Here is a 12,685-nt window from a genome sequence, read left to right as displayed (position 1 = left end):
GCCCCTTAGGAGTTGAAAAAGCTTCTTTTCAAAAAACCTTTTACTTTCCTTTTTGATCCGTTTTTCAAACTGCTAGCATAAAACTTAGTGTTCGGTTAGAATATTGTTGGTCGATAGACGCGAGCAACGTTATTCCAACTTTCAACATAAGTTCCCAGGCTGCGCGTCTTATCTCCTCCTTTGTCTGTTTGCAGCTCATATGCAAGACCCGTGGAGAGGAGAAAGACCCATTGACAACGACCTCCTAGTTCAACTGCTTGAAGACGAAGAGCATCCTTCGACACTATACCAGATATTCCTTTTTCCCGCTTTAACCTAAACACTTCCCCAGTTCCGACCCAAAACATGGCTTGCACCAAAACTAAAGCTCGAAAAAGAAAAACTTCCAACACTTCTCATCAACCTACTGCTGATGCTTCCTCGACCAGTGGTCGAGACGAAAATATTCCTGACCCAAATGTGCAAAGGCATGCTCGCCCTCGACACGCTATTATGTCGGATGTCGAGTGGCATGTTGTTGCTGAGAGTAGGGTGACGATCAGGATGATTGCCAACTACTTAAATAAATAGAATCTGACAGGGGTGACCCTAGTCAAACCTAACCCCGATCAAAGGGCTAATCTGCCTGGGGGGTGCTTACAGCGCCTGGTCGCGATTTCATGTTGAGGCAGGTGCCACTTTGCTTCTTCATGCATTCTTTCAGGGGGTGGCCAACTACTTCAGAGTTGCCCCCTTCCAAATTACCCCAAACAGATATAGAATGCTCGCTGCACTCTATATCCTGTATAGCCAGAAAAAATGGCCCACGCCGTCGCTACATGAGGTCAACTACCTGTTCGACCTCAAATCTAACCCCAACCAAGAAGGCACGGGGTTCTTCCATCTTTGTCATCAGGAAACCAGGCGCACTTTCCTGACTGACACCACCCATATCTCCAACGTGGGGAGGTACTACCAGGAGTAATTCCTTACGCCTGACCTGGTCGCAGACAACTTGGCTTTCACACGAGGAGGTAAAATTTGCACGTTGCTAGCTTCTTCACTTAGTGTTTTTCCACCACAATGTCTTGAACTTTCAATGTGTTTCAGGCCCATGGTTGCGACCAAACCCAACTCCAGGGATGGAGTCAAGGGCACCACTCTTAGCCAGCATGTCAGATGCTGAGAAGAGTGTCAAAAATTTAGTTACAGAGGCTAACCTTAGGTTGGCTGGCCTCTAGGACCCTCAACCAACTACGAGTGGGCCTTCGGTGGGGAATGCTCGCGCCGAAGCGGAACCCGAGCAGCAACCCCAAGCGTCTCCTCCGCGGAGGAGACCTACTGGGGTTACGATCAGGGAACCTGCTGACACTCATCGAGCGGAGAGGCCCTTGGCTCCCAAGGGAAAAGGAAAGCAAAAAGCCGCCGAGCCTACCGAACTCTTGGACGACTCGTCGGATGATAACGGTGTAGTAATTTCTCTTTTAAACCATTTTCCAATTCCCTGTCATCTGTTTGACGGGGATGGCAACTTTAAGAATGCTCCCATATTAAATTCAGATTTCTTCGAGGCAGTAGGTAGTTCGGTAAATAATGTAGCGACCAATAGTTGTAGCGCGGGTACTTGTAATCTTTTTACTTTCATTTTTTTTTTGCCCTATGTGACCATCTCATCTTATTGTTCGCGTTGTTTCCTTTTGTGCAGATATGGACTCCGAGGATGTGTTCGAGCATTACAGGGCTGCTGCCGTCTCTTCTGGCCAAAAGAAGGACAACAAGAGGGCTCGAGGGGAGAGCAGCAAGACTGCCTCAAAGAAGGCACGAACTGACGATCCTCCGGCTATCGCCTCTTCGAAGGAGAACTCACCACCTCCAACACCCCCCGAGCAGCCGACCTCAACTTCCGCCGACCAGCAGACTTCTCCTAAGGCTCCTAGTAGCCATACATTGCGCGCTCCGCCCGAAGGCTCCCTGCCTAGCCTCGTGGTCAACTCTGCTAGGGAGAGAATATACAAGCTCTCTAAGCATAGACGCAGCCAGGCAGCTATTACCGACACCGCTTCTATGGAGGCTGATCAAGTTCTCAATAGAGGGTTGAACGAGATAGTTAGCGTAAGTCAACTCCTGCTGATGTAACATTTATTTTTGATTCCCTGCCTTTACTTTATCTTTTTCTATCTGTCTCCAGGGACTGCTAACCATAACCGCTGGCTGGCGCCATGCTGGGGCGTTGGTGTCTCGGGGCAGGAACTTTGATGCCAGACTTGCCAAGGCCAAGAAATCACTCGAAGCTACAAACAACGAGCTTACCATACAGAATGGCGAGTTGCTTGCGAAGAAGACGGAGTTGTCCAAGCAGAAAGATGAGCTGCTCGAGGACAAAGCTACTCTGACCAAGGAGCTGCTGGAAACCCGGGACGCCCTAAAGAAGGCCAACGAATCTAGGGAAAAGTTCAGGGAAAGCGCCAAGCTCAACTATCAACAAGCTGTACAACTCGAGCTTGATCTGATCGCCAGCAGGCAGGAGGCGGAGGAACTCAAAAAATGAGTGCAGGAGCTTGAGGAGGCTGGAGCCAAGAACTTGGAGAAGTATAAGGAAGCCACACATCTTTGCTTCTACGAGTTCTGGAAGCACAACCGGGAGGCTAACTTCAGCTACCTATCAAAGCGCTTGAGGAGGACTCTAATGACGCAGTGCGCCATTCGTCTGGAAGAAGAAGAGAAGGCTAAAGTGCCTGCTTCCCCAAAGATTTCCCTGGCAGCAAGGATAGATGGTGCAGATGCAGAAGCTGACCCAGCCGTTGACCAAGGCGCACCTCAAGACCCTCCAGCTCCTTAATCTTTTTTTTCTTCTCTTTTTTTTATCTCAACTTCACGACCCACAAGTCGTGTTGTAAAGAGAATTTAATTTTTCCTTGGTTTTGCTGCACGGGCAGCTTTTACTTTTACTTGAACAATTACATTCGAGCAGTACTGCTCACGGTGTAAAAATATTCCTTTGATATTATAATATTTATGCTTTATTATAACATCTGTTCGCATGCCGAATCTAACATAGTACTTTGGCTTGATTTTTCAAAATATAAATTTTGAAAAATACTCTAAGTACCGTAGTATGCTTTTACTTATTTTGTTCATGTGTTTACATACCTCTTGGTATGCTTTGCTATCGATGTACCTTATATGCCCCCCAAGTGTCTGAGGAGCTTTAGGTCCTTGGTCACTTGCCTTGACCAAAACCTGTACGAACATTACTGCTCGGTATAAAATAGAAAACTTATAATACAGCAAAACAACACACGTAATGAACAAATACTTGTAAAAAATTACAAAGTTTTGCAAGAATGACTGGTTGCGCACAGTCCCTTATAATTCTCGTATTAAAATGGATTAAACATGTCTTTACGAGTGATCTTTAAAAAGATCTTACACTTATAAGCGATTAGCCATATAACATGGCTAGCCCTTTTTCAGAACTTGTAAAAAGTAAAAATTAATACAAGCCAGTCCTTTAAGAATGATTTTTTATTGATAGTACTTGCGCAGGTGTTCTCCATTCCAATAACGCGGAACGAGATCTCCATTTAAGCGTGCAAGTTTATAGGTGCCTGGATGAAGGACTTCTTCAATCTGGTAAGGTCCTTCCCAGTTTGGTCCGAGTACTCCAGCAGCTGGGTCGCGAGTGTTTAAGAAAACTCTTCGAAGCACTAAGTCTCCGACGCTAAACTTTCTTTATTTTACTTTGGAGTTAAAATACCGCGCGACCTTTTGCTGGTACGCAGCTACTCGGAGTTGGGCTCTTTCTCGTTTCTCCTCGATTAGGTTTAGGGACTCCATCAACAAAAGATTATTCTGATCTTGGTCGTATGTGGTTCTACAATGCGAGGGCGGATCTAACTCGACAGGCAACATAGCTTCATACCCATATGCTAAGGAAAATGGGGTATGACCTGTTGCTGTTCGGTGAGAAGTTCTATACGGCCAGAGTACTTCAGGCAGCTATTCTGGCCATGATCCTTTAGCTTCCTTGAGCCTTTTCTTCAGGGTATTCTTCAATGTCTTATTTACTGCTTCTACTTGCCCATTTTCTTGTGGATGAGCAACTGAAGAAAAGCTCTTGATGATTCCATGCCTTTCGCAGAAGTCTGTGAATAGGTCACTATCAAACTGGGTGCCATTGTCCGAGACAATCTTTTTGGGCAATCCATATCGACAAACAATGTTCTTGATGACAAAGTCAAGCACTTTCTTCGTCGTTATGGTAGCGAGTGGCTCAGCTTCGGCCCATTTGGTGAAGTAGTCGACTGCTACAACTGCGTATTTCACTCCACATTTTCCTATTGGCAAGGACCCGATTAAGTCTATACCCCACACTGCGAAGGGCCATGGATTTTGCATTTGCTTTAACTCATTAGGAGCTGCCCGTGGGATCATGGAAAACCTCTGACACTTATCGCATTTGCGCACAAAATCCATCGAGTCTTCGTTCATGGTCGGCCTGAAATAACCCTGCCTTAGAATCCTTTTTGATAAGCTCTGCCCCCCAGCGTGATCTCCACAAAAGCCTTCATGTACCTCCTTCATCAGCTCTTTAGCCTTTTCTGGTGTAACACACCTGAGCAGTGGCATTGAGTATCCTCTTCGGTATAGAACCCCATCAACCAGGATATACCTAACAGCTTGTCTCTGAAGGGTCCTGGCTTTGTTTCTATCTGCTGGTAGTACACCGCTTGTCAGATACTCCAAGTATGGTGCCATCCATGTGTCTGCTAACCGGACCTCCATATTGGTTTCCTCGTCTCGTATGCTTGGCTCGCGCAGTCGTTCAACTGGCACTATATTCAAAGTGTCAGCATCCTTCGCACTCGCGAGTTTGGCTAAGGCATCTGCGTTTGAATTCTGATCTCGAGGTATTTGCTGGAGGGTATATTTCTCAAATTGTGCCAACAGATCTTTGGTTTTGTTCAGATAGGCCACCATTTTTAGCCCTCATGCTTGATACTCCCCTAAGACTTGATTCACTACCAGCTGTGAATCACTGTAAATATCTAGCACTTTTATGCTCATGTCTTTGGCCAACCTTAAAATAGGGAGTAGAGCTTCATACTCAGCTTCGTTGTTTGAAGCGGTGAAATCAAACCTAATCGCGCAGTGAAATCGATGCCCTTCCGGCGTTATCAATATCACTCCTGCTCCTGCGTGAGATTCATTGGACGATCCATCTGTGAATAGTTTCCATGAAGGAGCTTCGACTTGAGGCTCAGGAGCACTAGGCTTTTCACCCTACTCGACGTCTGGGGGTTCAGTGAATTCAGCAATGAAATCAGCCAAGACTTGTCCTTTTATTGCTGCTTGCGGTGAGTATGTGATATCGAACTGCCCGAGTTCGACTGCCCATTTCAACAAATGACCAACAGCTTCCGGATTTTGTAGAACTTGCCGAAGGGGCTGATCAGTCAAGACTGTGATTGGATGGGCTTGGAAGTAAGGACGTAACTTCCTTGAGGCTAAAATTAGGCAATAGGCTAATCTTTCGATGGGAGGATATCTCAACTCAGCTCCGATTAACCTCTTGCTCACATAATACACCGCCTTTTGTACACCTTCTTCTTCTCTCACTAGCACCGCACTAGCAGCATATTCGGTGATCGCCAAGTACATGAGCAAAGTTTCCCCATCTATAGGCTTTGATAAGACGGGAGGCTGGACCATGTGGGCTTTTAAGGCTTGGAAAGCCTGTTCGCAGTCTTCAGTCCACTCGAACTTCTTGTTGCCCCTAAGTAGATTAAAGATAGGGACGCATTTATCCGTCTATTTTGAAATAAATCTACTTAGCGCGGCAATCCTTCCAGTCAAACTTTGCACATCTTTGATCTTTACTGGCGATTTCATATCGATCAAGGCTTTGATCTTTTCGGGATTAGCTTCGATTCCCCTCGAATTGACAATGAACCCCAAGAACTTCCCTGATCCTACTCCGAAGGAACACTTGAGAGGATTTAGCTTCATCTTATATTTATTTAGAACATTGAAACACTCTTGTATATCCTTCACATGTCCTTCTGCCTTTTTTGACTTTACCAGCATGTCATCAATGTACACCTCCATGTTTACTCCAATTAACTCCTTAAACATATGGTTTACTAGTCGCTGGTAAGTCGCACCAGCGTTTTTCAGTCTGAAGGGCATTACTTTGTAACAATATAGCCCTGTATCCTGAGTATGCATCCATGAAAGAGAGGATCTCATGGCCTGCAGTTGCGTTGACCAGCTGGTCGATCCTTGGGAGTGGGAAGCAATCCTTAGGGCAGGCTTTATTAAGGTCTGTGAAATCCACACAGGTTCGTCATTTGCCATTAGGCTTAGGAACCAGTACGGGATTAGAGACCCATGATGGATAAAACGCCACCCTGATGAACCCATTCTCCTTTAGTTTTTCAAATTCTTCTTTTAAGGCTTTCGATCTATCTATATCGAGCAGCTTTCTTTCCTGTTGCACGGGTGGAAAGCTTTTGTCGATGTTCAGGACATGGTTGATGACTGCAGGATCTATCCCAGCCATGTCTTTATGTGACCAGGCGAAAACTTCCTCGTTCTTCCTAAAAAATTCCACTAGTGCGTGCTTGGTTGTTGCTTCCAAATTTTTGCTGACCTTTACAACTTTGGTCGGAAACTCTTCGTCAAGTTGGACCTCCTCAAGGTTCTCAACAGGTCCAACATCTTCCTCAAAATCCCCAAAGCGAGGATCTAAGTCTCTATCCTCACTTTGGGCAACACCCTATTTGGTGACTTCATCACCTGATTGGGCTTGTATATCAATGGCCATCTGCAACCTTTATGGGGGAGCACTTTGACATTCCCTTCTTGGCCTTAGTAATTGAGGCATTATAGCACTCCCTTGCTTCCCTCTGGTTTCCCAACACGCGTCCTACCCCTGCGTCTGTTGGGAATTTCATGGCTAGGTGCCATATTGAGGTGACGGCCCGAAGGTCAACCAGTATGGGTCTTCCAATTACAGCATTGTAAGCCAAAGGACAATCGACCACTATGAAAGTAGTGAGTAATGTCCTAGTAGCGGGCGCTGTACCTGCTGTTACCAGAAGCCTGATTGACCCTATTGGAGCGAGTCCCTCACCAGAGAAACCGTAAATTGTTTGGTTGTAGGGCTCCAAGTCCTTGACGGACAACTTCATTCGTTCCGGTGAAGATTTATACAGGATGTTAACTGAACTTCCTGTATCGACCAGCACTTTCTTCACCATCATGTTGGCAATTTGAACCTCCACGACCAGCAGATCACAATGTGGGAACCAGACATGCTGGGCGTCGCAATCAGAGATGGTTATTTCACCGTCCTCTAACCGAGCCTTCTTTGATGCCCGGCCCTCCACAGTCATCATCTCGATGTCCTGGTCGTGGCGTAGGGTCCGAGCATATCGTTCCCTTGCCTTTCCCCTGTTTACCGCTAGGTGCGGGCCTCCGCAGATGGTGAGTAAAGTGCTAGCCACGGGGTCAGGCTGCAAAGGTGGCGAGCGTTGGCGTGCAGGCGCCTGCTCGTTGCCACCTGGAGCCTCTCGATGGGAAGCCCCTGAGGCCCGTACGTATCTCCTCAAGTGTCCTTGTCTAATAAGGAACTCGATTTCATATTTCATCTGGTTGCACTTGTTCGTATCGTGTCCGTAGTCATTGTGAAAATGACAGAACTTGGTGGTATCTCTTTTTGAAATATCCTTTCGAATGGCAGCGGGTCTTTTGTAAGGCACACTGGAACTTGTGGCCTGATACACCTCTGCTTGAGACTCGACAAGGGCAGTGTAGTTAGTGAACCTTGGTTCATAACGATTTCCCTTGGCGCGCTTGCTCTCAGAAGTAGAGGGTTCGCTATGGGGCCTCTTCCCCCCATTCTTTCCGTTGCCATTCCCATTACTTTTGTCGTTGCCATTGGGATTTGACCCATTGGCAGCTTTGGCGGGGTCTTCAGTCCCCTTATCTTTGTTTAGGGTCTTTCCCTCGCTGGCAATGGCATCCTCGAGCTTGATGTATCGATCAACTCGATCAAAAAATTCTAGGGTAGTTTTAACCCCATGCTTCCTGAGGCTACTCCAAAGAGGCGTACGGCGCCTAACTCCTGCGGTTAGGGCCATCATTTTGCCTTTATTTCCCACTGTTTTGGCTCCAGCAGCTACTCGCATAAAACGCTAGATGTAGTCTTTCAGTGGTTCTCCTTCTTGCTGGCGTATCTTGACCAGATGGTTTGCCTCAGTTGGGTGCACACGACCCGCATAGAATTGTCCATAAAACTCCTTTACAAACATCTCCCAAGATACAATACTTGCAGGAGGGAATTTAAAGAACCACTCCTGTGCAGCATCAGAAAGTGTTGCAGGGAAGATCCTGCACCGAGCGTCTTCGGACACCTTCTGAATGTCCATCTGTATCTCAAAATTGTTGGCATGAGATACCGGGTCACCATACTTGTCAAATTTTGGAAGTGTGGGCATTTTAAACTTGCTGGGAGTTTCTGCCACAGCAATCCTTTGGACGAAAGGAGTGCCTCTTCTCCTGTCATACTCGATGTGAGACGTTCTTCCCCCGACCAGCTGTTGCACTGCTTGGTTCAGGGTATCTATCTGGGCCTAAACGGCTTCAGGAATTGTCGATGCCTCTGGTGCCGGGGGAATGTACTCTTCGTGCTGTTCTCGGCGGTCGTTGAGTACATCCCTTAAGTCGTCGTCTCTCCGCCATTGCTCGCTTGCTCCGAGCCAGTTAAAGACGTTGTTTTTTCTGGGCTGCCCCCCAGCGTTACGTCTCGCTTGTTGGTCTTCCCTAGGTGGTGGGCTTCTGCCTCCACCTCTCTCCTCATTCCTTCGACCGACATTCCCTCTACTCGAGTCGGCCTCATTGTAGCCATGGCCATCTCTGAACCTCGATTGGCTATGGTGAGACCAACTGTCTCCTCGATTTCCTCCTCGGGCTGGAACTTCTCGAGCGTTAGAGGAAGGCCTGCGCTGGTCGGTAGGTCCCCGTGCATTATCATGCCATGGAGGGCCCCTGACCGCAGAGCCTGTCTCGGAGTTCATTCTGTTGCCAGAAGGACGCTGTCCCCTGCTCGGTGGGTGTGGCTCTTCACCCCCTTGGTGTCTAGGGCTGCAAACCCAGCCCTATTCTGCCTTGGTTGTGGGGGATTGCCTTGACTAGCCTGGGATGGAGGTTGCATCTCAGGATCCCTAGGTGGGACATCATCCTGAGGCATTGGTGGCTGCTCCAGCCTTTGAGAGCTTGTTGGCTGGATTGGAGGGCTAGGATTGGGACCCCTTTGAGGTGGCCCATTCGAGGGTTCATCAGGCTGCGAGGCAGATGCAGCCTGATTCCTAACCAATTGCAAGGCTGCTTCGAGGGCTTCCATGGCCTCCCTCTGATGACGGTCCATCTTCGTCTGTCTTTCACTCAGCTTTTGGCGCTGACGCTCTATTTCATGCTGCTGTCGCGCCATAGTCTCCGCAGCACTTTCTTGACTGGCCCTCAGATTGGCCAATTCATCTTGCAATACTCCCAGAGTATTTCTCAGGGTTTCAGAGTCCAGTTCCTCCTCATCGAATTCCAGGTGTGGCTCATTTTCAACCATGTTCGGAGGAGGAGGTTGAGATGGTGCAGCGCCAGCCGCCTGTCCAGTCTTCTTGGTTGTCTTTGCCATTAGTACTTCAACCGTTTCGTCTCAAGCTCTCAATGAAAGCACCAGAATGTTGACCCTCATTTTGGTCAACTGACACGGAGTCAAATGCTTGATGTGATGGAAAGTGTTGAAATAGATCTAATGGAAAGAATAGTAATCGACACAACAAATTATAGTGGTTCGTCCCCACTGAAGGACCCAAAACGGGTATGTTTTAAATATTTATACTCGCAAGCGCACGAATCGTATTTATAGAATAGTGTTCGTGTAAGCACGAGGTCGAACCCAAAGGAGTTGTCTAAAATCGAAAAGGAAACTATTTTAAACCAAAATTAATAAATTCTAACCTAGTTCCAAAGATTGATGATAATTTATAACAATAAAAATAAAATAAAAGATAATAATAAAGAAATTAAAGACAATATATATAACATAAATTAATAATAGAAATGAAGATGGTAAAATAAGATTATTAAGGATTAGAATCCACAAAATATAAGTTCAATAATATTTATAAGTACATTAATTCCCAAGTTTTAGTGATAGTTAAAATAAATCAAACTATCATTTTCTAAATAGATTTATAACTTTAAGCACAAATTATTTCTAAAAAGATAGGATTTTTCTTCACTTTTCAAAATTATAATTTCAAAGCATTTAGTGTAAATCAATCTAATGAAATAACAAATAAATCAATGAACATTATTTATAAGGCAAAACATAATATTTTTGTTCTAAGCATGGATGTGTACAATTTAATGACACATCTTACACAAAGAATATCATGTTTTAGCACTAATGAAGAACAAAGTGTAAATATGTGCTAACAATCCAAAATACATGATATTTAAGATGAAAGAAGATATTTGAAGAAGAAAATTCCATAAACTTTGTTGCACAAAATGAGAAATCAACATACAAAATAAATACTATCTAGTTACAAAATGTTTCATCATCACCTTAATAATCTTAAAAAGATTAGAAACACATAACTAGAATAACAAATACACACTAAAAATTACAAACATAAATAGGAAAATTTGGAGGAGAAACCCCCAAAATTTCCTCTAAAAATACATAGAAAATAATAAAAAGAAGAAGAAGAAGAAGAGAATTGAGAGGTTTTGAATGTGTAGAAACTTTGTGTAGAGTAACCTCCCTCTCAAATGGACACCCTAAATGGTCTTCAAAACTCCCTATTTATAGCCACAAATGGGGTGTTAAAATAATCAATTTAAATTAATTAAATTGATTAAATTAATTTAATTAATTATAATATGGTAAATAGGGGTAAATTATAGGGTATAATAATTATGTTTTGGGGTAAAATGTGTAGAAAGTGGAGTAAAAAGTGGTATTTTTGTCATAGGGGACAAATGTGCTTTTCGACAATTTATGGGCTCAAGACACAAAATGGCATGCATGGGGTGCTAGGCAAAGTGAAATGGCATTGTCTCTGGCGTGGGGGAAAGGGACTGAAGCAGGGAGAGGCCGAATGGGGCTGGATGGGCTTGATTTGGGCGCATGGGCTTCAGGAGGAGAAGGGAGGCTTGTTGTGATGTTGATTTGCTTAAGGAAGCTTGGTGCTTTTGGATTTGAGGAGTGATGCTGCTACGTGGAGGGAGCTTGGAGCTTCAAATTGGCACATGATGGGCATGGAAATTGAAGATGGAGGAGAGATTGGGCCTGGGCCCATGGCTGGTTTGGGCTTTTGATAAATACCAACTTTCTTCTCCTTTCTTTTCCTTGAACCACCATATTTTCCTTCATTTTTCTTGCTTTTTCAAGAGCAAAAATTGCAACAAATCCTCTACAAAAATCAACATAAATTAAATTAAAACTAAATATTTTCAATAATAAAATATACAACAAAAGTTCCATGAAAATATTAATTAAAATTTAATTTACTTAAACATTTAAGCTCAAAATTGCCTATTTTTATTCCTAACTTAACAATAATAATTTAAATAATTAACTACAACATTTTACAACAAAATAACTATAAAAACACACAAAATAATATAAAATCAAAATAAGACTAATAAATTCAAAATTACTTAAAAACTTAATAAATCAATTAAAAACTCAAGAATTAAGCAACAATTAGCACATAAAAAGTGGTAAAATAACTCTATTTTGTAGAGTTATCACCCACGAATTGGTAATGACCTACGTCCACTTAAGCTATTATTAATATTAATTCTCAAAGGAGTGATCAAAGAACTAGGGTTCTCTGAGTTTCACAAGCCTTAGAGGGACGAATAATACAATCAGAAGATAATAGCCCTAATTCTCTTGTAAAACATCAACTTAAATCAGCCAAAAGTCCCCTCCTTGAGCTATTTCTTCTCTATTTATAGGCTCAAGGAGGATTACATAAATTTGTTACAGATATTCTTTCCTAAATAATCGGATACTCAAGAATTATGGGAGATAAATCGTTATAATTGCATAAGATCTTCTCAAAATATACGGAGTATACGACCAAGTTGGTCGTATATAAAGTCCAAATGTTACGCTAGGGGAACCTCCCTGGTCGATAGTCGAACAGAACCTTTTCCAGGTGTCAGCCACGTGTTAAAAATGTCTGCCACGTCATCCACGCATATTCTTTGGATAACACTCTTATAGGAGGCTATTGCAGTCTTGTAAGCAGGACATGGTGAAGCAAACGACCAACTATGATGCCAAGAAGGATGCTAAGGTGCAGCAAGAGTCCAAGTACAGTATGTATGGTTATGCCCCGACCTTACATACTGGGCATATGAGGTTATCCATCAACTTGCGACGGAGTTTGTTGTGAGCTCGGGAAACATGGTCCCGAGGATGCTTAGTTGGTTGCATTGGAGGAACAAGGATTTCACCAAGTCCGTCATCTCACCGATGTTATTGAAGAAGAATGTAAGTTATATATATATTTTTTATCTATATGCTTATCTTTTATCATTATTTGAGTTAACCAAATGTTTTATGTTGTTTGCAGTTGATTGTCCTTCTGATGTTGAAGCCTCGACCAGCAGAAAAAGACTATTA

At 44.0% G+C, this 12,685-nt stretch overlaps 1 protein-coding gene across 1 annotated transcript; it reads left to right on the top strand.

The window, feature by feature from the left end:
• Positions 1–1,295: 1,295 nt before the first annotated feature.
• On the top strand, positions 1,296–2,956 carry LOC133828903 (uncharacterized). Its single transcript, XM_062258955.1, has 3 exons — positions 1,296–1,446; positions 1,685–2,091; positions 2,168–2,956. Exons 2-3 carry the CDS (start codon positions 1,687–1,689, stop codon positions 2,525–2,527), a joined length of 765 nt encoding a protein of 254 aa, XP_062114939.1. The 5' UTR covers positions 1,296–1,446; positions 1,685–1,686; the 3' UTR covers positions 2,528–2,956.
• The last annotated feature ends 9,729 nt before the right edge of the window (positions 2,957–12,685 follow it).

Source organism: Humulus lupulus, chromosome 4 (assembly GCF_963169125.1).
Source record: "Humulus lupulus chromosome 4, drHumLupu1.1, whole genome shotgun sequence".
Lineage (NCBI taxonomy): Eukaryota > Viridiplantae > Streptophyta > Magnoliopsida > Rosales > Cannabaceae > Humulus > Humulus lupulus.
The sequence above is the reverse complement of the archived record's forward strand: the minus strand, read 5'-3'. Positions and strand labels throughout refer to the sequence as shown.